The following is a 26,246-nucleotide window of genomic DNA, read 5'->3' as shown; positions in this document are numbered from 1 at the left end:
GAATGCTATTTTGACAAAAAGGAAAAGGTTTTCATTATAGGTAACTGAATATTTGATAGGTTTGGCATGGTCTTCTCCCCCACTATCATTTCAACCAAAGAACAAGCATATCCATCTAAAATAAGTTTGCTTCCTCCCCTGAAAGATCCTAATCGATGCATTTATTTACTTTTTACGATTCTATCTAATTTCTCCCTGAAATATAGAATTCACTTTCGTTACATTCTTTTTTCTCTGAAAGCTTGTTGCGACCTGCACTGGAGCCGGAACGCATGTTCGCGGGGTTTGGTGCTGCGGTGGGAGATTTCAGAGCGGGTTTCCGGGGGGAGGTTTGTGTGCGGGACTCGAAGCAGTAATTTAATTTCTGACTGTCTGAACCATGAATCCTGTTCTAACGAAGGTGATTTATAGCAAAAAATATATATTATTTTACGTAAAGGGCAGTTTCAGGTTTCCTGTAAAAGCGGATCGGATCTGTCAGTACCGTCGATGTAGAGCCTAGACCTCAGTGTGGGTGTTGGGGACAGAGACAAGGGCGGCCGGGCTGGGAGAAATAATGTTTCCTAGCGTTATCAACAACGTTTCAGTGGTCCGGAGTGATACGCATTTCAATCCTATTTTACCATACAGAAGCTTATAAGAAAAGCCACTGGTTCATCCATTTAATAGGATGGGGATGAGAAAAAAATACTTGCATTTATATAGTGTCTTTCACGACCACCGATGTCCCTAAATGCTTTCCAGCCAATGAAGTACTTTTGAAGTGTGGGCACTGTTGTAATTGTGTGTGTGTGTGTGTGTGTGGGGGGGGGGGGTGGTGACATAGTAGCCATTTTGTGTACAGCAAGCCTGAAAAAACAGCATTGTGATGATGACCAGATAATGTTAATTGTGTGATAAATATTGGCCAAGACACTGGGGATAACTCCCCTGTTCTTCTTTGAAATAGTGCCCTGGGGTTTTTTTTTACCTCCATTTGAGAGACCAGGGCCCTGATTTAATGTCTCATCGGAATGATGGCACCTCCAACAGTGCAGCACTCCCTCAGTGCTCCACTGCAGCGTCAGCCTAGATTTTTGTGCTGAAGTCTTGGAAGGAGACTTGAACCCACAACTGTCTGACTTGGAGGTGAGAGTGCTACCAACTGAGCTATGCTGACAATTAGGATGATTCTGCCATTCCTTCTGCCCTGTGAAATCCTTTTTGCCAAGTTCCAGAATTTAACAGGGAAACAAAACAGGTCCTGACATCTGAGGTTTACTTTGCTGCTAATGAATATTCTCTTATCTAAAAGAAAATTAATTTATGTACATCATAAGACATGACTGTGATATCCAGTTTATGTACTAGTTCCAAGTAGCCCATTCAAAAATACTAACTCCATATTGAGCAGTATTTTATTTTTTGATGTCTGAAATAGAACAAAATATAATTCACCAGAATGAGCAAGGTCCACTCCTAATGCATGAGACATGGCAGGCCTTGTTTCTGTGTTTCTCCCTGCACAGCAGAATTCCAACACATTTCTTTAGAATAGGTTTTCAATCAGTTTTCACCTTTTTCCTGTGTAATAAAATCTCATTGTTTTGAATTGTCTAACTTACACAAATAAATCAAATCTTTACTTATCCAATAGCTCTGAATTTATCTCAACGAGTAACTGAGCCATACGGAAGACGAAAATCTGGCTGCTCTGCTAAGGAGTAGAAGTGTTAAAGTTGGCCTGTGTGCCTAATAATTTGGGATGGAAAATTCAACCAGTGTTCCTGTTCTTCACTTCTATGTAGCACTCAGCTGAAAGTGTATGTTAGTCATGAGTGGACACTAGCATGGACTTGACTGTAACAGCAGCCAGAATTGAATAGGCTGTTAACACAGCCAAAGCTCACACATGAATAATGATTATTATAATAATAATAAATGATGCATTTTGGAAGATCCAATTCAAGAGTGAATTATACAGTAAATGGAAAAGTCCAGGGGAAAATTGATGTACAGAGAGATTTGGGTGTTCAGGTCCATTGTTCCCTGAAGGTGGCAACACAGGTCAATAGAGTGGTCAAGAAGGCATACGGCATGCTTTCCTTCATAGGACGGGGTATTGAGTACAAGGGTTGGCAGGTCATGTTACAGTTGTATAAGACTTTGGTTCGGCTACATTTGGAATACTGCGTGCAGTTCTGGTCGCCACATTACCAAAAGGATGTAGATGCTTTGGAGAGGGTGCAGAGGAGGTTCACCAGGATGTTGCCTGGTATGGAGGGCACTAGCTATGAAGAGAGGTTGAGCAGATTAGGATTATTTTCATTAGAAAGACGGAGGTTGAGGGGGGACCTGATTGAGGTGTACAAAATCATGAGAGGTATAGACAGGGTGGATAGCAAGAAGCTTTTTCCCAGAGTGGGGGATTCAATTACTTGGGGTCACGAGTTCAAAGTGAGAGGGGAAAAGTTTAGGGGGGATATGCGTGGAAAGTTCTTTACACAGAGGGTGGTGGGTGCCTGGAACGCATTGCCAGCGGAGGTGGTAGTCGCGGGCACGATAGCGTCTTTTAAGATGTATCTAGACAGATACATGAATGGGCAGGAAGCAAAGAGATACAGACACTTAGAAAATAGGCGACATGTTTAGATAGAGGATCTGGATCGGCGCATGCTTGGAGGGCCGAAGGGCCTGTTCCTGTGCTGTAATTTTCTTTGTTCTTTATTACTTGATTAACATACTGGAGGTGGCTGCTGCCCATGGATCTTTAACCCAGCAATGAATTAATACCTGTAGGACAGAAATTAGTAAGCAAAGAAAACTCAGTCTCCTCATTTAACTAATCAGCTGTTTTCTCCATTTCATATTAACCGATTCACCAAACTGGCTGGTTCATTCTAATAAGTGCAATTGGTTTTAAATTGATAAGACAATTAAAGTTTTTATTTCACTATATTTCTCACCATTTACTCTCACACCTTACTTGCAGGTCCTGTGTGTAAGAAATATAACCTGTTTAGAACAAGCTGCTGCTACAGTCTTCAGGTAGGGATTGTAAAGTGGAAGTATTTTTTTGTAAAACCCATAATTTACCAATCTGCTCTAAAATAGTACCACCTTTGTCGTGCTCCTCCTCCTTCCCACCTCCCACCCCAGAGTACCTGGATATGTTTCACAGGAACTTACTTTTATTTTACTGCTGAGTAAGAGAACATGCCTGTTCAATAAATGTAAGAAATAGGAACAGGCTATACAATCTCTTGAGCCTATTCCACCATTCAATAAGATCATGGCTGAGCTTCTACCTCAACTCCATTTTCCTGCCCTATTCCTATATCCCTTGATTGCCTTAGTGTTCAAAATTTATTGATCTTATTCTTGAATATACTGAACAGTCCTCTGGGGTAGAGAATTTCAAAGATTTACAACCGACCCAAGTGAAGAAATTTCTCCTCGTCTCAGTCCTAAATGGCCGAACCCTTGTCTTGAGACTATGATGTCCAGTTCGGTCCAATCTCCATCCAGTTGGGCTTTTTTTTTTATAAAGAAGTGTTTCACTATTTTTGATAATGAAAATGAAACTTCATAATTGTGCAAGTTTTACATATGATAAATTTTGCTGGTCGTGGGTTCTATTTCTTGGCTGTGGGATTAATAAGAATCTGTGACAGAGAATGGAGAATGTTTGTTTTACTCTCATCTGCTTGCAAAGCTTGATTTTTGCAATAAGGGATTTTTTTTAACTTTTAAAAAGCTGTTATTTGAAATGGAATGGTTGCTCAGTGAAATATGTTTCCACTGTCTTTCATATTGAACACCTAAAATGTTTTGAATAAAGGTGAGTAGATCAAAGATTAATGTTTCTGTTTAATATTTAAGGTTTGATGTCAAACAGTTTCATTCTTCGAGGCTTTTTAATGGATGAAATGCACCACATTTAGAAACAATATTTACCAGAATCCTCCATAGTTAAGACAGCAACCAAACAATTTGTTACCAACTTTCTATCAGTGCGATCATCAGCAAAGTGATGGACGATGTCATCAACAGTGCTATCAAGCAGCACTTACTCAGCAATAACCTGCTCACTGATGCTCAGATTGGTTTTCGCCAGGGCCACTCAGCTCCTGACCTCATTACAGCCTTGGTTCAAACATGGACAAAAAGCTGAACTCAGGAGATGAGGTGAGAGTGACAGCCCTTGACATCAAGGCAGCATTTGATCAAGTGTGGCATCAAGGAGCCCTCACAAAACTGGAGTCAATAGGATTCCGGGAAAACTCTCCACTGGTTGGATTCATACCAAGCACAAAGGAAGATGGTTGTGATTGTTGGAGGTCGATCATCTCAGTCCCAGGACATCACTACAGGAGTTCCTCAGGGTAGTGTCCTAGGCCCAACCATATTCAGCTGCTTCATCAATGACCTTCCCTCCATCATAAAGTCAGAAGTGGAAATGTTCGCTGATAGCACAATGTTCAGCACCATTCGCGACTCCTCAGATACTGAAGCAGTCCGTGTCCAGATGCAGCAAGACCTGGGCAACGTTCAGGCTTGGGATGATAAGTGGCAAGTTACATTCATGCAACAGAGAGTATCCAGCCAACTCCTCTTGACATTCAATGGCATTACCATCGCTAAGCCTCCACTGTTAACATCCTGGGGGTTACCATGGACCAGAAACTCAAATGGACCAGCCATATAAGTACTGCAGCTCCAAGAGCAGGTCAGAGGCTGGGGATTCTGCAGCGAGTAACCCAACTCCTGACTCCCCAAAGCCTGTCCACCATCTACAAGGAACAAGTCAAGAATATGATGGAATATTGTTCACTTACCTGGATGAGTGCAGCTCCAACAACACTCAAGAAGCTCGACACCATCCAGGACAAAGCAGCCCGCTTGATTGACACCCCACGTACCATCTTCAACATTCACTCCCTCTACCACCGACGCACAGTGGCAGCAGTGTGTACCATCTACTAGGTGCACTGCAGCAACTCACCAAGCCTCCTTCGACAGCACCTTCCAAACCCGCGACCTCTACCATCTAGAAGGACAAGGGCAGCAGATGTATGGGAACACCATCACCTGCAAGTTCCCCTCCAAGCCACACACCATCCTGACTTGGAACTGTATCACCGTTCCTTCACTGTCACTAGGTTAAAATCCTGGAACTCCCATCTTAACAGCATTGTTGCTGTACCTACACCACATGGACTGCAACTGTTCCAGAAGAGGGCTCATCACCACCTTCTCAAGGGCAATTAGGGATGGGCAATAAATACTGGCTTAGCCAGTGACGTCCACATCCCGTGAAAGAAGAAAATAAAATGCAGCTGCTTGGAGATTTAAGAGATTGGTCTGAGTTAAATTTTTCATCCATCCTTCTCTCTGAGTAAGTTTCTTATTTATTCATTCATGGGATGTGGGCATCACTGACAAGGCCAGCATTTATTGCTCATCCCTAATTGCCCTTGAAGAAGTGATGATGAGTCACATTCTTGAACTGCTGCAGTCTATTTGGTGAAGGTCCTCACACCGCGCTGTTAGGTTGGGAGTTCCAGGATTTTGACCCAGCGATGTTGAAAGAATGGTGATATAGTTCTAAGTCAAGGCAATGTGTGACTTGAAGGGAAACTTACAAGTAATGCTGTTCCCATCTGCCTGCTGACCTTGTTCTTCTAGGTTGTGGTTTTTTAAGGTGCTGTTGAAGAAGCCTTGGTGAGTTGTCCAGTGCATCTTGCAGATGATACACACTGCAGCCACTTTGCAACAGTGGTGGAGATAGTAATTGTGGGGTAATGAATGGGGTGCCAATCAAGCAAGCCGCTTTGCTCTGGATGGTGTTGAGCTTCTTGAGTGTTGTTAGAGCTGCACCGAACAGGCATGTGGGGAGTTGGGACGTGAGTCACTCGTGGCAGAATTCCCAGCCTCTGACCCACTCGTGTAGCCACAGTATTTATGTGGCTAGTCCAATTAAATTTTTGAGGAAGTTAATCTGCCCTTGTAATGTTTCTTCTACCTAATATTGAGACTTGATGCATTGAGCTAAGTTTTACATGCTTGTGGCACAAGGCACTGAACAGCTAATTTTATTGTTTTGCCCTGTGCAATATTTTCTTCCTAAAACTTCAATGAATGAATGAAGGGAGGGCATATTCATGTCCATGCATGCTACTGCAATGACACAGAAGGACAAGTAATAGCCTGAGAATGTCAGTGTGTTGTTGTCATATTGTTAATAGGAGAGGTAGAGTCATAGAGTTATACAGCACAGAAACAGGCCCTTCGGCCCATCATGTCTGTGCCGGCCATCAAGCACCTAACTATTCTAATCCCATTTTCCAGCACTTGGCCTGTAGCCTTGTATGCTATGGCGTTTATAGTGCTCATCTAAATACTTCTTAAATGTTGTAAGGGTTCCTGCCTCTACCGCCCCTTCAGGCAGTGCGTTCCAGATTCCAACCACCCTAATATTGCAATATTTGGGAAATGAATTACAAAAATAGGTTCAACAGAAGCTTAATTACAGAAAACAGCAATTTATATTTGTATCACACCTTGAATGTTCGAAACACCCCACAGCACTTCACAGAATGTAAACCGACAAAAATGAATGCCAAGCCAAAGATGATGTTATTAGGGGTGATCAAAAAGTTAGCCAAAGAACTGTGCTTTTAGGAGGGAATTAAAATAAGATAAGGTGGTAGAAAGGCAGAGCCGTTTTAAGGTGATTCTAGAGCTTGGATCCGAGGCTGTAGGCTGGTGGGATGTAGGGAGGGGGATGAATTGGAAGAGCACAACATTTTCAGATGTTTGTAGGGCTGGAGAAGGTTATGGAACTCGGGGGGGAGGTGGGGGGGGCGGTGGTGTGGGTGGGTGTGAGGCCATGAATGGATTTAAACATGAGGATGAGAATATTTAATCTGAGGCGTTAAGAGGACTGGGAGCCAAGGTAGGTCAGTGTGGACAGAGGTGATGAATGATTGGGACTTGGTGCTAGATGAGATACAGGTAGCAGAGGTTTGAATGAATTGATATTTATCGTTGCTGGGAGGCCAGCTGGAAAAGCTTTGGAATAGTCAAGTCTGAAGGTAACAAAGGCTGAGGGTTTCAGAAGCAGATGGCATAAGGCAAGGGCGTATGTGGATCATGTTATGGAGGTGTAAGTAGGCTGCCTTTGTGGTGGAATACAAAAGTAGGGAGTTATGCTTCAGCTATATAGGGCATTGGTACGACCACATCTGGAGTACTGTGTACAGTACTGGCCTCCTTATTTAAGGAAGGATGTAAATGCGTTGGAGGCAGTACAGAGAAGGTTTACTAGGCTTAGGTTTACCTGGAATAGGTGGGCTGTCTTACGAGGAAAGATTAGACAGGTTAGGCTTGTATCCGCTGGAATTTAGAAGAGTAAGAGGCAACTTGATTGAAACATATAAGATCCTGAGGGGTCTTGACAGGGTGGATGTGGAAAGGATGTTTCCCCTTGTGGGAACACTGTTTAAAAATAAGGGGTCGCCCATTTAAGACAGAGATGAGGAGAAATTTTTTCTCTCAGAGGGTCGTGAGTCTTTGGAATTCTCTTCCTTAAAAGGCAGTGAAAGCAGAGTCTTTGAATATTTTTAAGGCAGAGGTAGATAGATTCTTGATAAGCAAGGGGTGGAAGGTTATTGGGGATAGGTGGAAATGTGGAGTAATCAGTTCAGCCATGAACTTACTGAATGGCAGAGCAGGCTCAAGGGATCGAGTGGCCTAGTCCTGCTCTTAATTTGTATGTTCGTATGAGATTACGGGGATGGAAGTGCAGCTCAGGGTTGAAAGGACACTGAAATTGTGATACACCTGATTCAAGCTTTCAATTAATATTACAAAGAACCAATAAGATCTAATTCATCCCTCGCCCTGTATTTTTTTTTTTTGCCTACCTGTATTTCACATGCTGGGTTATTTAAAGGGTACACATGATTGTTTGCTGCATCTAAGAAATGCCAGATTATGAGAACAAGCAGGTATAGGTTAAAACTGGTGAAAGGAAAGTTTAGGCTAGATGTCAGGAAGAATGCCAAACAACAAATGGTCTTAAGGATCGGGTTGCTGGGGATGGTTAGGTGATCTGATTAGGCAAGAGAAGTTGAAGCTTTTCTTCATTCTAATTGGATGGGCCGAATGGATCTGTTTTCCTTGAAAGAGCTGGCATATTTTGTTGATACAAGTTTGCCACACTAACTGCCGCCTTTTCTGTACATTGCAAACTTCCCCATAATTCTCCATTTGGTTTATTAACTATAATTTCAAGTTACCTCTCAGCTGTTAGTATTTTAAACTTAGTGAGGTAGATGTTTCTCAGATCAAACTTTTTCAGTTTTCAAATACAAATGAACTATCTTTGCAGCATAAAAATTGATTTTGACTGCTCTTTTTCTTTTTTAGGTTAACATCCATCAGACATCCTCCTTTGTGGTTTACAGGTTAGAAAGTCTTCATTTCATTGATTGCAAAATATTGTCTGACCAAAAAGACTCAATTTATTAGGAATAGTGTGCACACTTTTTAACCTATCTACTTAATGTTTCCCTGGTGATTCTTGACTCATACCACTTCTGCAAGTATGGAAGCCTTTCCAGCTCCTGCCTCTGATCCCTTTCATTTGTTGATCGAGGATCTGCCTCTTGCTCCATTTACCTCAGGTTGCTCAAAGCAAGGTGTGGGGTCACAGTGTTAAGTGAGCCTTGGTTTATATATTTAATGGTTCATTAGAGACTAGGATTGTTCCCATGATTTGGAGGGAGGCTAATATTTAAAAAGAGTAGCAAGTCAGAACCAGAAAATTATAGTAAAAGCAAAATACTGCGGATGCTGGAAATCTGAAATAAAAACAAGAAATGCTGGAAATACTCAGCAGGTCTGGCAGCATCTGTGGAGAGAGAAGCAGAGTTAAGGTTTCAGGTCAGTGACCCTTCTTCAGAACTGGCAAATATTAGAAATGTGAAAGGTTATAAGCAAGTAAAGCGGGGGTGGGGCAAGAGATAACAAAGGAGAAGGTGTAGATAGGACAAGGTCACAGAATAGCTGACCAGAAGGTCGTGGACCAAAGGCAAACAATATGTTAATTGTGTGTTGAAAGACAAAGCATTAGTACAGATAGGGTGTTAACGGACTGAAAATTGAACAGCCGCAAGTACAAACATGAAAAAAAACAGTGGGTAAGCAAACTGAACAAACTAAGATGAAATAAAATAAAATAAACAGAAAAAAATACATAAAAAGAAAAAAATAACTAAAAATAAAAGTAAAATGAAGGAAGTGAGTGGAGTCAAGTAAAAGGTGATGCTATGGATACCCACATGGGTCCTAGTTATGCCTGTCTTTTTGTGGGATATGTCGAACATTCCTTGTTCCAGTCCTACTCAGGCCCCCTCCCCCAACTGTTTTTACGGTACATTGACGATTGTATCGGTGCCGTTTCCTGCTCCCGCCCCGAACTGGAAAACTTTATCAACTTTGCTTCTAATTTCCACCCTTCTCTCACCTTTACATGGTCCATCTCTGACACTTCCCTTCCCTTCCTCGACTTCTCTATCTCCATCTCTGGGGATAGGCTGTCTACTAATATCCATTATAAGCCCACCGACTTCCACAGCTACCTCGACTACACTTCTTCACACCCTGCCTCCTATAAGGACTCCATTCCATTCTCCCTGTTTCTCCGTCTCCGATGCATCTGCTCTGATGATGCTACCTTCCATGACAGCGCTTCTGATATGTCTTCCTTTTTCCTCAACCGAGGATTCCCCCCCACGTTGGTTGGCAGGGCCCTCAACCGTGTCTGGCCCATTTCCCGCACCTCTATCCTCACCCCTTGCCCTCCCTCCCAGAACCGTGACAGGGTTCCCCTTGTCCTCACTTTCCACCCCATCAGCCTGCATATCCAAAGGATCATCCTCCGCCATTTCCGCCACCTCCAGTGTGATGCCACTACCAAAGGCATCTTCCCCTCCCTTCCCCTGACAGCATTCTGAAGGGATCGTTGCCTCCGTGACACCCTGGTCCACTCTTCCATTACCCCCACCACTTCGTCCCCTTCCCATGGCATCTTCCCCTGCAATCGCAGGAGGTGTAATACCTGCCCATTTACCTCCTCTCTCCTCATTATCCCAGGCCCCAAACACTCCTTTCAGGTGAAGCAGCGATTTACTTGTACTTCTTACAATGTAGTATACTGTATTCGCTGCTCACAATGTGGTCTCTTCTACATTGGGGAGACCAAACGCAGACTGGGTGACCGCTTTGCGGAACACCTCTGCTCAGTCCGCAAGCAGGACCCCGAGCTTCCGGTTGCTTGCCATTTCAACACTCCCCCTTCTCTCATGCTCACATCTCTGTCCTTGGATTGCTGCAGTGTTCCAGTGAACATCAACGCAAGCTTGAGGAACAGCATCTTATTTACCGATTAGGCACACCACAGCCTGCCGGACTGAACATTGAGTTCAATAATTTCAGAGCATGACGAGTTGCCTATTGTACTTTTATTTTTAGTTATTTTATATATTTTTTTGTGTGTTTATTTTATTTTATTTCATCCTAGTTTCTTCAGTTTGCTTACCCACTGTTCTTTTTCATGTTTGTACTTGCGGATGTTCAATTTTCAGTCCGTTAACACCCTATCTGTACTAATGCTTTGTCTTTCAACACACAATTAACATATTGTTTGCCTTTGGTCCACGACCTTCTGGTCAGCTATTCTGTGACCTTGTCCTATCTACACCTTCTCCTTTGTTATCTCTTGCCCCACCCCCGCTTTACTTGCTTAGAACACAGTGGCGCAGTGGTTAGCACCGCAGCCTCACAGCTCCAGCGACCCGGGTTCGATTCTGGGTACTGCCTGTGCGGAGTTTGCAAGTTCTCCCTGTGACTGCATGGGTTTTCGCCGGGTTCTCCGGTTTCCTCCCACAGCCAAAGACCTGCAGGTTGATAGGTAAATTGGCCATTATAAATTGTCCCTAGTATAGGTAGGTGGTAGGGGAATTGTGGGGATGTGTTAAGAATATGGGATTAATGTAGGATTAGTATAAATGGGTGGTTGATGGTCGGCACTGACTCGGGCCGAAGGGCCTGTTTCAGTGCTGTATCTCTAAATAAATTTTAATAATAAAAGAACCTTTCACATTTCTAATATTTGCCAGTTCTGAAGAAGGGTCACTGACCTGAAACGTTTGCAGTGAAATTCAGTATAAAACTAAATGAACTATTGTCCGAGTACAGCTTTTTAGTTATCCCTCATCTGGAATATTGCATTCAGTTTTGGTTCCTTTACATGGTTGGTGATAGAGGTCCTGTAAAAGGTTAAAAAGGAAGGTCATTGATGATCCTTAGCTTAAAACCAGTTAGCATGATTGACTTTTTACTCCAGAAATGCGTAAGTTTTCGGTGATTTAGGTGAAATGTTTAAAATTATGAAGGGAATAGACTATGTCTATATGGATAGACCATTTCATGGAATCTTAGCAACTTAAAGCACAGATGGAGGCCATTTGGCCCTTTGTGCTGTGCTGGCTTTTTGAAAGAGCACTCATGCTTCTTCCCACAAGTCCGATTTTTGTCTGTATCACTGTAAGTTTCTCAGCCTCAAGTACCTGTGGAACTCTCTTTTAAAATTATTTATGGAATCGGCTTCCAGCAGCACCTTTTCAGGTAGAGTGTTCCAGATCCTAATAACTGAGTGAAAAATTAATACCCTTATCTCCCCTCTAGATCTTTTGGCAACGATTTTGAATCTATGACCTCTAGTCATTGAGCCACAAGGATCAGTCCTAGGGCCTCAATTATTTACTATCTATATTAATGACTTGGAGGAAGGGGCAGAATGTAATATAGCCAAATTTGCTGATGATACAAAAATAGGTGGGAGGGCATGTTGTGATGAGGACATAAGGAATCTGCGAGGCGATATAGATAGGTTGAGTGAGTGGGCAAAAACCTGGCAGATGGAGTTTAATGTAGGAAATTTAATGAGGTCTTGCACTTTGGTAGGAAGAATCAAAAGGCAGACTATTATTTAAAGGGAGAGAGACTTCAAAAAAGTGCAGCACAGAGGGATCTGGCTGTTCTTATGCATGAAACACAAAAAGTTATCATGCAGGTGCAGCAAGTAATTAAGAAGGCAAATGGAATTTTGACCTTTATTGCTAGGGGTTGGAGTTTAAAAATAGGGAAGTCTTGTTACAACTGTACAGGGTGTTGTTGAGGCTTTAAGGAGTGTCTTAAAGGAAGAGAGAGAGGTGGAGAGGTTCAGGGAGGAAATTCCAGAGCTTAGGACCGAGGCAGTTGAAGGCACAGTGATTAAAATTGGGGATGCGCAAGAGGCCAAAATTGGATGACCACAATTCTCGGCAGGTTGTAGGCCTGCAATAGGTTTCAGAGGTAGGGAGGGGCAAGGCCATGGGGGGATTTTTTTAAAAACGTGAGAATTTTAAAATAGAGTTGTTGCTGAACCAGGAGATAATATAGGTTCGTGAGCACAGGAATGATAGATTAATGGGACTTGGTGCAAATTAGAATACAGGCAACAGAGTTTTGGATGACCAAGCTTATGGAGGGTGGAAGATGGGTGGCTGGCCAGGACAGCTTTGGAATATTCAGGTCAATAGATAACAAAGGCATAGATGAGGGTTTCTGCTGAAGCAAGGCAGAGGTGGCTGATGTTACGGAGGTGTGAGTGAGCGGTCTTCGAAATTGAGCAGATGTTTGGTTGGAAGCTCATCACAGGGTCAAATACAACACCAAGATTGTGAACAGGCTAGTTACACAGGAAACAGGTGTACCCCAACCAGGTCATCTACCTAGGTATACTGGAGTAACAACGCAAGAAAAGGCTTAGGAGTATTATCTTAGATGAAGGAGTAATGCTGCAGGGATTGTTATCTGAAAAGGAAGAATGTACAGGGCTACGGGAAGAAGACACTAGGTAAGTTGCTTTTTCAGAGAACCAATGCAGACACGATAGGTCGGATGGCTTTATTCTGTGCTGTACAATTCTGTGATTCTGTGACTGTTGTCAGGGAGAAAGATGGAGTCAGTGGCTAGGGAGCAACATTTTTGGCAGGGACCGCAGGCAATAGCTTCAGTCTTCCAAATATTTAGTTGGAGAAAATTGTAACTTATCCAGTACTGAATGTCAGTCAAGAAGTGTGACAAATTAGAGACAGCAGAGGTCTCGAGAGAGAGCTGATATTGGTGAGGTAGAGTTGGGCGTTGTCAACGTATACGTGGAACCTGACGTTGTGTTTCGGATAATGTCGCCGAGGGGCATCATGTACCTGAGAAATAAGAGGGGGCTAAGATTGGATCCGTGGGGAACTCCAGAGGTAACAGTTTGGGAGCGGAAAGAGAAGCCATTGCAGTTGATTCTCTGGTACAACTGAATGGATGAAAGTGGAACCAGGCAAGGGCAGTCCCACTAAGAAGGCCAGTGGAATAGAGACATTGAAGAAGGATGGTGTGGTCAGCTGTGTCAAAGGTTGCAGACAGGTCGAGAAGGATGAGGAGGGATAGGTTAGCAATGTCACAGTCACGTAGGATGTAACCCGGTAGACATTATCTACATGGACTTTCAGAAAGCTTATCACAGGGCATTTTTACAAGTTGGAATCTCGTGACTTAGTGGCAATCTGCTTCGATAGATTGAGAATTGGCTGAATGCCCTTAGGCAGAAAGTTGTCGTCAATAGATTTGGATTTCCTTTGAAACCGATTATCAGCGGTGTCCTGCAGGGATTAGTGTTAGCACCTTTGCTATTTACTACTTTAATTGAAGACCTAGATGTCAGCGTTGGGGGAATAGTCTGAAGTTTTCATGCCATCAAGATTTGTGTGAGTGTTAGGTCTGTAAAGGATGCTTGACTACTCCACGCAGATCTCCATATGTTGGAGGAATGGCTGTGTGTTTAGCAAATGTTGTTTAACTTTGAAAAGTGTAGTGCTATATGTGTGGGCAGGTCAAGTGCTGAATAGACATACACCCAACAGGAAAAAGAATTGAAGCCAATGATGAAAGAGAGAGATATGGGTGTTGTAGTGCATCATTTTCTCGACATTCATCGCCAATGCCTTGAGGCTATAACCAAATCGTTCTAGATTGTATGCAGAGGACAATTCAGTACAAAACAAAGCATTTTGTCCTTGTATAAGATCTTGGATAGGCCTTAGTTAGAATACAATGTCCAGCCTTAGTCTTCTCAAATAGAGGATATTGAGGTTTTGGAAAGACTGTCAAAGGGCAAGAGTGTTTTTTTTTATTCTTTCATGGGATGTGGGCGTTGCTGGCAAGGCCAGAATTTGTTGCCCATCCCTTATTGCCCTTGATAACTGAGTGGCTTACTAGGCCATTTCAGAGGGTATTTGAAGAGTCAACCACATTGCTGTGGGTCTGGAGTCATATGTAGGCCAGACCAGGTAAGGACAGCAGATTTCCTTCTCTAAAGGACATTAGTGAACAAGGTGGATTTTTACGACTATTGATAATAGTTTCACGGCACTATTACTGAGACTAGCTTTCAATTCAAGATTTATTATGATATTTCCCAATCTAAGACACCTTACGTGCCCAGATTGATTCCGATCGGTCTGTATACTTTAGAAGAGCGTAGACTTTTGATTTGATCAAAGTTTATGAAAAAAATGCAGGGTCTAGATTTTTAAAAAGGGACACAGAACTAATCCAGGTAATTACATGTAGGCAAAATTTTGGTTGAGGATGAAATTACCATGTATCTAGTTAAAGAGAAAACAGAAACAGCCAGCAAAGATTTCAAAATGGGACGTTCTTCCTTGATGAATCTGAGAATTCCTCAAGGAGTTAACATACATGATAGATGGGGGAAGTGCAGTCAATGTAGTGTGCATTGGACCAATTATTTCAACTGGATAGGCTAGGAAGTGCCAGAGGTCACGCTCATAAGTTACATAAAGGCAGAACTAGATTAGATGCTAGATTGTAGTGGTAATGTTACTGGACTAGTAATCCAGAAACTCAGGTTAATGCTCTGGGGACATGGGTTTGAATCCCACCATGGCAGATGGTGACATTTGAATTCAATTAATATAAAAATCTGGAATTTAAAAAGCTAGTCTAATGGTGACCATGAAACCATTGTCAGTTGTTATAAAAACCCATCTGTTTACTAATGTCCTTTAGGGAAGGAAATCTTCCGTCATTACCTGGTCTGGCCCCACAGCAATGTGGTTGACTCTTTAAATGCCCACTGAAATGGCCTGACAAGCCACTTAGTTCAAGGACAATTAGGGATGGGCAATAAATGCTGGACGAGCCAGTGATGCCCACATCGCACAAATGAATTTTTTTTTAAATGTGTAGGTTCCCTGAAAAATATATCTGGACTGATTTAAGCACAGAGGAGAGTATTTCAAATCTAAGCTATGGGGCAACAGAGAGCAGTGATAGAGTAGCCTTGGGAAAACCGCTACTGACTGACTGATTAAAAGTAGTTGTTTTAACCACACTTGGCTGACTCCTGTACCTGTGTGTGTTTGAAAGAGACAGACACAAGTAAAATTGAGTGATGCCATCTAAGATCTTCTAAATTTTTTTTGAGTAAACTTTCAGTGCTTTATTGTCAAAACCAAAGCAGTCACAAATGATGTTAATGTCTGGTAGGTAACTGCTGAGATGCTAATTTTACTTCTGATGCATTAAACTCCTGGGAAAAGAATGAATGAATGTAATGTCAGTGCAATAATGCACATACAGATATGTTGTATTCTCTGGAGTGAGAGCTCAGCATCTGAACTGCAGTGAGAATAATTCAGTTAAGTGCTAAGGAACCAATTAACAACTTGGTAAATAATGCTCAGTATGTGTTCTGTCATTATCTACAGCTAACAGTTCTGAAATTTAACTTTACATCGAAATATTTGGGTCAGTGAAAGCATTTTAGGTGTAAAACCTAATAGGCAACTAAAGGTTCAAATTTGAGGAATGCAACCACTAAGCTTTTAAATTTGTTTGTTTTAAATCTTTTTAGTTGGGTTCATAGTACCATAGAAATGATTGTGGAGCCCACAGAGTATACTTATTTATTGCTTGGAGACCTGGTGCTGCTTTATATTTCCCAATTCCACAGCAAAGGTCCAACACCAGCTGTATTGTTTAGGCTAGTCTGTGTCAGAGAGGTGGATCAAACCTCATAGTCAGTTTGCTAGCAATATTGAGAGAGACATTGGAGCAGGTCACACCATGTTACTCCAGGAATTATGCAATATTGGGAGACATTAGGGAGAAAAGAAGTTGGCAAGAAAAAGTTGTAGGTTTTCGTGGTCTTTGGTTGTGAGTCTAGCTGGTGGAAGTGGGATTTCGATGGATATCCATGCGTGGAAGCTGGTAAGATGGAGATCATAGTTTGATTTCTCATCAGAATTGCAGTGCCTTGTAATGTAATTTTCTCAACACTGGGGCCATCAAACAAAGATCGGATGACCAATTTGGTGAACACCACCATTCTGTCTGACCTCCTGTAACTCGCCTAGTTCAATTTCCCTCCTATTTCCACTGTCACCATTCCATTTTTGGCCTCCTGCGCTGTTCCAATCAAGCTCAACACAAATTTCAGGAACTGTGTTTCCTCAGTCTCCTTGGCACCCTGCAGCTGTCTGCTCTGAATACTGATATTAGCAGCTTTAAACATCAGCTGTCTTTCTCATTTTCCTGCCTGTTCTCACATCTACCTTTCATTACTACCCCCATTAAGTTGTTTGCATCCTTTTCTTATTTGTTGCCTTTTTTGCGCCTCTTTGTGATGGAAGCCAGAAAACCAGACTCCTGCTCTTCTATCCGTTCTTCCCTTTTGTTTTCTTCCTGTAAAGAGGCTTAGCTACCTTTTAGGTTCTAGTTATCGTGGGTCCATACCCAGAATGTTAACTTAACTGTTGAGTATTGGTAGAAATTTATTTGACATTGCTAACTTGCTTGAATTATACGTAGGACTAATCCTATAAAGTTCTATCATGCTCCTTCCTGTTACAAACATTCATCAGCCTATATTGTGTCTGTAACACTAAAACAATGACATTTCATCACCTGATAGGTAATTGGCATGAAATATTACATCTGTTTCTCTCTCCACAGATACTGCCTCGTCTGCTGAATATTTTCTTGTAGATTTGGCCCACTAAGTGCTTAAAGGCCTTTCAATTCTGATGAAATGTTCCAAACAAAATATTTACCTATCCTTTTCTTGTCAGATACGGACTGACCTGTAATGCATTTCTGGATTTTTTTTTTTGTTTATGGTTCAGATTTTCAGTGTTAGTAGTTTTCCTTTTATCCACTCCTTTATTTAAGATCTACATATTTTCATTTACTTGATCTGTGAATGATTTTATGTGAGGTTTTTATGCTGACTATTACTAAGTAGACCGAGGCAAAAGTGCAGATCAAAGGATAACTCTAATTAAAGACAAGTAGAGTCTAACCCTGTTAGGTTTTGTTTGTACAAAGTTGCTATTATTGTCTTCAAAGAGTGGTCTCAATTGCTTTGTGTCATTTTGTATTGGCCCTGTACTGCCACCAGGAGATGAGACATATCAGGAGTGTGATCTAGTAATATATTTTAATCAAATAAATTCTGCATTCTGTGTACACAGATAATAACCTAGCCAGCAAGAGACATTACAGGTCGATGCCCACCCATGGGATTGGGAGGTATAAATACTTACTACCGAGAGAAGTGGTAAGTAATATCTTGTTTGCGTGCCTGGATTAAAATCAAAAACAGATATAACTGAGATAATTAATTACAAAATTCACTAATCAACTTAGTTTTAAAATAGATCATTTTATGGTAGCTATTTAATATTGCTCAAATCAAGTATTGACTTCTTTTCTTTCCCCTCCTTACTTACTATTGTCTTCCTCCTTCCTCTCCTGAAGGATTCAACTCTTACAGTCTCACCATCACTCCAGCAACCCTCCAGGTCATCACTTAAATTGTCACCCTCCTGTGTGACTCTCGGATAGTGAATATTGACTGGCAATTTGAATGGAGTCCTGATTGTTTTTTCACCTAACATCCACACAAGCGCACCTTCTGTGTGGCTCAATAACATACTGTCTTTAGCTATTGTGGGGCCTTTATTTTGCCCCTCAAATTTTCTGTGCCCCTCGCGAATGACTGAACTTGCATTTATATAGTGCCTTTCACAAAGTTCTGAAGCTCTTTACAGCTAATTAAGTACTTCTGAAGTGTAATCACTTTTGTAATGTAGGAAATTTAACAGGCAACTTGCACACAGCATTTTCTGTTTTCTCTGCAGTATTTTGCTTTTGCGCATAGTCAGGTTCCACAAATAGGCACTGATATTTGAAATAAAAAAAGAAAATGCTGAATGTCCAATCTCTCTACACTTCCACCCCCTACCAGGACAGTCTGAGGGCTTTCCGTTTCTTTCTTGAAAGTGGCCCAACCAGACCCCATCAACCACCACCCTCCTCGGCCTGGCTGAACTTGTTCTCACCTCGAGCAACTTCTTCTTCCTCCAAATAAAGGTTGTTGCTATGGGTACCCTCATGAGTCCCAGTAATGCCTGTCTTTTTGTGGGGTATGTCAAACTTTCCTTGTTCCAGTCCTACTCTGACCCCCTCCCCCAACTCTTTTTCTGGTACATTGATGGCTGTATCAGTGCCATTTCCTGCTTTCACCCTGAACTGGAAAACTTCATCAACTTTTCTTCCAATTTCCACCCTTTTCACCTTCACATGGTTCATTTCCAACACTTCCCTTCCTCAACTTGTCTGTCTCTATTTCTGGGGATAGGATGTCCACTAATATTCATTGTAAGCCCACCGACTCCCACAGCTACCTCAACTACACTTTTTCATACCCTGCCTCCTGAATGGACTCCATTCCATTCTCCCAGTTTTACTGTCTCTGTCGTATCCGCATCTGTACTGATGATGCACCTTTCCACAACAGCACTTCTGATATGTCTTCCTTTTTCCTCAGCTGAGGATTCCCCCCACGTGCCCTACTATGGTTGACCCATTTCCTGCATTTCTGCCCTTATCCCTTCCCCTCCCTCCCAGAACTGCAACAGGGTTCCCCTTGTCCTCACTTTTTACCCCACCAGCCTCCACAACCAAAGGATCATCCTCTGTCATTTCTGGCACCTCCAGCATGATGACACCACCAAACACATCTTTCACTCCCCTCCCGTCAGCATTCCGAAGGGACCGTTCCCTCCGCGACACCCTGGTCCACTCCTCCATTAAGGGATACGGTGGGAGCGCGGGTAAGTGGATCTGAGTCCACGAAAAGATCAGCCATGATCTTATTGAATGGCGGAGCAGGCTCGAGGGGCCGGATGGCCTACTCCTGCTCCTAGTTCTTATGATCGCCCCCGACACTTCATCCACTTCCCACTGCACCTTCCCCATGCAAGGAGGTGTAACACCCGGGAGGGTTTAAACTAGTGTGGCAGGGGGGTGGGAACCAGAGCAGTAGGTCAGCAGGTGAAATAACTGAGGGGGAACTAGTGACGAAGGCCAGTAAGACTGAGAGGAAGAGCAGGCAGGGAGAGGTTGCTGAGTACAGCGGGACTGGTGGTCTGAAGTGCATTAGTTTCAATGCGAGAAGTATAACAGGTAAGGCAGATGAACTTAGAGCTTGGATTAGTACTTGGAACTATGATGTTGTTGCTATTATAGAGACTTGGTTGAGGGAAGGACAGGATTAGCAGCTAAACATTGCGGGATTTAGAAGCTTCAGGCGGGATAGAGGGGGATGTAAATGGGGTGGGGGAGTTGCATTACTGGTTAAGGAGAATATCACAGCTGTGCTGCGGAAGGACACCTCGGAGGGATCATGCAGCGAGGCAATATGGGTAGAGCTCAGGAATAGGATAGGTGCAGTCACAATGTTGGGGGTTTACTACAGGCCTCCCAACAGCCAGCGGGAGGTAGAGGAGCAGATATGTAGACAGATTTTGGAAAGATGTAAAAGCAACAGGGTTGTTCTGGTGGGTGATTTTAACTCCCCCTATATTGACTGGACTCACTTAGTGCTAGGGGCTTGGATGGGGCAGAATTTGTAAGGAGCATCCAGGAGGGCTTCTTGAAACAATATGTTGACAGTCCAACTAGGGAAGGGGCCGTACTGGACCTGGTATTGGGGAATGAGCCCGGCCAGGTGGTCGAAGCTTCAGTAGGGGAGCATTTCGGGAACAGTGACCATAATTCCGTAAGTTTTAAGGTACTTGTGGATTAGGATAAGAGTAGTCCTCGGGTGAAGGTGCAAAATTGGGGGAAGGCTAATTATAACAATATTAGGCAGGAACTGAAGAATTTAGATTGGGGGCAGCTGTTTGAGGGTAAATCAACATCTGACATGTGGGAGTCTTTCAAACGTCAGTTGATTAGAATCCAGGACCGGCATGTTCCTGTGAGGATGAAGGATAAGTTTGGCAAGTTTCGGGAACCTTGGATAACGAGGGATATTGTGAGCCTAGTCAAAAAGAAAAAGGAAGCATTCGTAAGGGCTAGAAGGCTAGGAACAGAAGAATCCCTTGAGGAATATAAAGACAGTAGGAAGGAACTTAAACAAGGAGTCAGGAGGGCTAAAAGGGGTCATGAAAAGTCATTGGCAAACAGGATTAAGGAGAATCCCAAGGCTTTTTATACATATATAAAGAGCAAGAGGGTAGCCAGGGAAAGGGTTGGCCCACTCAAGGACAGAGGAGGGAATTTATGTGTGGAGCCAGAGGAAATGGGCGAGGTACTAAATGAGTACTTTGTATTAGTATTCACCAAAGAGAAGGACTTGGTGGATGATGAGTCTAGGGAAGGGAGTGTAAATAGTCTGAGTCATGTCGATATCAAAAAGGAGGAGGTGTTGGTCGTTTTGAAAAACATTAAGGTAGATAAGTCCCCAGGGCCTGATGGGATCTACCCCAGAATACTGAGGGAGGCAAGGGAGGAAATCGCTAGGCCCTTGACAGAAATCTTTGCATCCTCATTGGCTACAGGTGAGGTCCCAGAGGACTGGAGAATAGCCAGTGTTGTTCCTTTGTTCAAGAAGGGTAGCAACGATAATCCAGGAAATTATAGGCCGGTGAGCCTTATGTCAGTGGTAGGGAAATTATTGGAGACAGGATTTACTCCCATTTGGAAACAAATAAACTTATTAGCGAGGGGCAGCATGGTTTTGTGAAGGGGAGGTCATGTCTCACTGACTTGATTGAGTTTTCTGAGGAAGTGACAAAGTTGATTGATGAAGTAAGGGCAGTGGATGTTGTCTACATGGACTTCAGTAAAGCCTTTGACAAGGTCCCTCATGGCAGACTGGTACAAAAGGTGAAGTCACACGGGATCAGAGGTGAGCTGGCAAGATGGATACAGAACTAGCTCGGTCATAGAAGACAGAGGGTAGCAGTGGAAGGATGCTTTTCTGAATGGAGGGCTGTGACTAGCGGTGTTCCGCAGGGATCAGTGCTGGGACCTTTGCTGTTTGTTGTATGTATAAATGATTTGGAGGAAAATATAGCTGGTCTGATTAGTAAGTTTGCAGACGACACAAAGGTTGGTGGAGTTGCGGATAGTGATGAGGATTGTCAGAGGATACAGCAGGATATAGATCGGTTGGAGACTTGGGCAGAGAAATGGCAGATGGAGTTTAATCCGGACAAATGTGAGTTAATGCATTTTGGAAGGTCTAATGCAGATGGGAAGTATACAGTAAATGGCAGAACCCTTAGGAGTATTGACTGGCAGAGAGATCTGGGCGTACAGGTCCACAGATCACTGAAAGTGGCAACGCAGGTGGATAAGGTCGTCAGGAAGGCATACGGCATGCTTGCCTTCATCGGTCGGGGCATAGAGTATAAAAATTGGCAAGTCATGCTGCAGTTGAGTGGCACTGGTGAAACCTAAACTGAGCATCAGTGAGCAGGTTTTTGCTGATTAAGTGTCACTTGATAGTACTGTCAATGGCACCTTCCATCACTTTGCTGATGATTGAGAGTAGACTGATGGGATGGTAATTGACCAGATTGGATTTGTCCTGCTTTTTGTGGACAGGATATACCTGGGCAATTTTCCACATTGCTGGGGAGGTGCCACTGTTGTAGCTGTACAGGAACAGCTTGGCTAAAGGCACGGCCATTTCTGGAGCACTATTTTTCAGTACTATTTCCGGGATGTTGTCAGAGTTCATAGCCGTAGTCATATCCAGTGCTTTCAGCTGTTTCTCAATATCATGCGGAGTGAATCAAATTGTCTGAAGACTGGCCTCTATAATGCTAGGAACCTCCAGAGCAGATGGAGATGGATCATCCACTTGGCACTTCTGGCTGAAGTTGGTTGCAAATGCTTCCGCCTTGCCTTTTGCACTGACATGCTGGGCTGTGTCATCATTCTGGATAGAGATGTCTGTTGAACCTCCTCTGGTTAATTGATTGATTGTCCACCACCATTCACAACTGGATGTGGCAGGACTTCAGAGCTTTGATCTAATCCATTGATTGTGGGATTGCTTAGCTATCTATAGCATGCTACCGCCACAGTTTATCATGCATGTAGTCCTGTGCCGTAGCTTCACCTTATTTTTAGGTACACTTGGTGCTGCTCCTGGCATGCTCTCCTACACTCCTTATTGAAATAGGGTTGTGCCCCTGGCTTGTTGGTAATGGTAAAGTGAGGGATATGTCAGGCCATGAGGTCACATATTGTGGTGGAATGCAATTCTGCTGCTGCTGATGGCCCACAGTGCCTCGTGGACGCCAAATTTTGAGCTGCTAGCCTATCCCATTTAGCACAGTGGTAGCGCCACACAACACATTGGAGGGGGTCCGCAGTGGAAAGATGGGACTTGGTCTTCACAAGGATTGTGCAGTGGTCACTCCTTACTAGTACTGTCATGGACAGATGCAACTGTGACAGGTAGATTGGTGAGGACAAGGTCAAGTAGGTTTTCCCTCTTGTTGGTTCCCTCACCACCTGCCACAGGCCTAGTCTGATTGATATGTCTTTCAGTTTTGCTACCAAGCCACTGTTGGTGATAGACAAAGTCCCCCACCCAGAGTACATTCTGTGCCCTTGATACCCTCAGTGCTTCTTCCAAGTGGTGTTCACCATGGAGAAGTACTGATTCATCAGCTGAGAGAGGGTGGTAGATGGGTAGGAAGTTTCCTTGCCCGTGTTTGACCTGATGCCATGAGACTTCATGGGGTCCATTATTACTGTTGGGTTTCCCAGGGCCACTTCCTCCTGACTGTTACCACTGTGCTGCCACCTCTGGTGGGTCTGTCCTGCCAGTGGGAGAGGACGTACCTGAGATTGGTGATGGAGAAGTTTGGGACATTGTGTGTGAGGTATGATTCGGTGCGTATGTCTGTGGGATAGCTCTTCCAATTTTGGCACAAGTCCCTAGATGTTAGTGAGGAAGATTTTGCAGATTTGACTGGGCAGGGCGCACCCTTGTCATTTCCGGTGCCTAGGTTGATGCCGGGTGGTCCATCCAGTTTTATTCTTCTTTGACTTTTCTGCAGCTGTTTGATACAACTGAGTGCTTGCTAGGCCATTTCAGAAGGCAGTTAGGAGTCATTGCTGTGTGTCTGGAGTCACATGTAGGCCAGACTGGGTAAGGACTGCAGATTTCCTCCCCTGAAGGACATTGGCGAACCAGATGGGTTTTTACGACAATCCGGTAGTTTCATCATTATTATTAATGAGACTAGCATTTTATTCCAGATTTATTAATTAGTTGAATTTAACTTCCTTCTGCTGCCGTGGTGGGATTTGTGTTCATGTCTGTGGAACATTAGTCTGAGCGTCTGGATTACTAGTCCAGTAACATTACCTCTATGCTACTGTCCCCCTAATTGCAGCGACAACAACTTGCAATTATATAGCGCCTTTAATATCGCAACAATGAAGATCAATGTGTCCTGGGGGGGCACATTCTGTTGCAAACCCCTGGGTTTCTTAGTTTAGTTGACCATTTAAATACAATCTTGTAACTTCAACAATATTTAGAGTCATAGAGTGATACAGCACTGAAACAGGCCCTTCGGCCCAACGAGTCCGCGCCGATCATCAACCACCCATTTTTACTAATCCTACATTAACCCCATTTCCCCCTCACATCCCCACCTTCCCTCAATTCTCATACCACCTACCTACACTAGGGGCAATTTACAATGGCCAATTTACCTATCAACCCGCAAGTCTTTGGCATGTGGGAGGAAACCGGAGCACCCAGAGGAAACCCACGCAGACACAGGGAGAACTTGCAAACTCCGCACAGGCAGTACCCAGAACTGAACACGGTTCACTGGAACTGTGAGGCTGCGGTGCTAATCACTGTGCCACTTTGCCCTCTCTACTCACCAGCTGTCTGATGCACATAGAAACCCACTAATGTTAAGAGTAGAAGAAGCTGTTTTGTTCAGAGGGTTTTGAGACTGTGGAATGCACTGCCCAGCTTAGTGATTGAAGCAGAGATCATACCAATTATTTTCAGTCAGTGCTACACTTTCTCCCCAAATGGACTTACGCCACTTATTGAACTCCAGAGCCTTTCAGTGCAGGTTGAAGAGTGGGAAGACTTAGAGATTCCCAACTGTGCAACAGGAGTACAACTGAAGTTTAACCAGATAAAACTGCACAAATTGCTGTCACTAAAAGGCACCCCATTGTTTAACCAGCCGGAGCCACTCTACCTGTTAGGGCATTGGCTTGCTGGGGCTATCTGGAGATCATAGGTAAACTTGTAGTTCCCATGAAAGATTCATGCAATCATCAGTTGTGTCCTGCACTACTGTGGACCTTCCTGAATCAAAGGATTAGACCCAATCTTCTGTAGCAAATTGCATCATCATGGAGTTGACGTGACCCCGATAGTGATGCAGTTTACCTATGGCTACAAGAAGCTTAGTTACTAGTCGGTAATTAGACAACTGACAAGTGTGGATTTCAGCCCTCAGCAGGTACCAAGAATTCCTCGCAAGCCACACAATTATCAGCACAACTCCTTGTAAAATGTGATGGCCCATTTCCACCATCCCCCTGTTTACAGCATGGAGTTTACAATATCTCATCAAATGTTGGTTCTATCAGTGGCAAGTTTGGAGTGTCTCTCTACAACCAATTACAATAGGCTATCATGAATCTGACTGCCTCTAAATCTTTGTTGAAATCTTCATGTAATTTACACTGTTTTGCCAACAGCCACGGAAGAAAAGAGAGAAGCTACAGATGAAGCAGCTAAAGCCTGGCACTGACACAGAATATGGTGTACTAAATATCCAACTTACTGGCTATGACATGACACTTGTGGAACACTACAGTCAGTACATCCACCAGCTCTGTAATCGATTGAAGATCAAAGTGGACGAAAGGTAGAAAACAATGCTAAATGGATCACCAGTCTGCAGTCAACTGCAACAACAACTTGCATTTATGTAGTTTTTAACATAGATAAATGTACAAAAGTGAGGTGAGGTGAGAGTGAGTGCCCTTGACATCAAGACAGCATTTGATCGATTGTGGCATCAAGGAGCCATAACAGAATTGAAGTCAATGGGAATCGGGGAAAACTCTCCACTGGTTGGAGTCATACCTAGCACAAAGGAAGATGTTTGTTTTTGTTGGAGGTCAATCATCTCAGCCCCAGGACATCGCTGTAGCCTTTCCTCAGGGTAGTGTCCTCAGCCCAACCATCTTCAGTTGCCTCATCAATGATCTTTCCTCCAACGTAAGGTCAGAAATGGGGATGTTCGCTAATGTTGGTACATTGTTCAGTACCATTCTCAACTCCTCATATACTGAAGCAGTCCATGCGCGCATGCAGCAAGACCTGGACAACATTCAAGCTTGGGCAGATAAGTGGCAAGTAATATTCGTACCACACAAGTGTCAGGCAATGCCCATCTCCAGCAAGAGAAAATCTTAACCACCTCACCATAACATTCAATGGCATTATCATTGCTGAATCCCCACCATCAATATTCTGGGCATTACCGTTGACCCTAACAGCACTGTGCATGTACCAACACCACATAGATTGCAGCAGTTCAAGAAGGATGCTCGCCACCACCCTCAAGGGCAATTAGGGATGGGCAATAAATGCTGTCCAGCGACACTCACGTCTCAAGAACAAATTTAAAAAAAAAATTCAGGGAAGTGTAATCAAAGAACTGGGGCTGAGTAAAACAAGTAGCGATTAGGATGGGTGACCAAAAGCTTGATCAAAGAGTTGG

General features: G+C 43.3%; 1 protein-coding gene across 1 annotated transcript in view; it reads left to right on the top strand.

Annotated features, from left to right (window-relative positions):
- Positions 1–305: 305 nt before the first annotated feature.
- The window catches only part of mrpl48 (mitochondrial ribosomal protein L48), a 36,754-nt gene continuing 10,813 nt past the window's right edge, over positions 306–26,246 (top strand). The window contains exons 1-5 of the mRNA XM_068033372.1: positions 306–400; positions 2,972–3,027; positions 8,413–8,450; positions 17,640–17,725; positions 25,216–25,385. Of these exons, the coding sequence (XP_067889473.1) occupies positions 380–400; positions 2,972–3,027; positions 8,413–8,450; positions 17,640–17,725; positions 25,216–25,385 (371 nt within the window). The 5' untranslated portion in view covers positions 306–379. The remainder of the gene's footprint in view (positions 401–2,971; positions 3,028–8,412; positions 8,451–17,639; positions 17,726–25,215; positions 25,386–26,246) is intronic.

The sequence above is a fragment of the Heterodontus francisci genome, chromosome 6 (assembly GCF_036365525.1).
Source record: "Heterodontus francisci isolate sHetFra1 chromosome 6, sHetFra1.hap1, whole genome shotgun sequence".
Classification (NCBI taxonomy): domain Eukaryota; kingdom Metazoa; phylum Chordata; class Chondrichthyes; order Heterodontiformes; family Heterodontidae; genus Heterodontus; species Heterodontus francisci.
The sequence above is the reverse complement of the archived record's forward strand: the minus strand, read 5'-3'. Positions and strand labels throughout refer to the sequence as shown.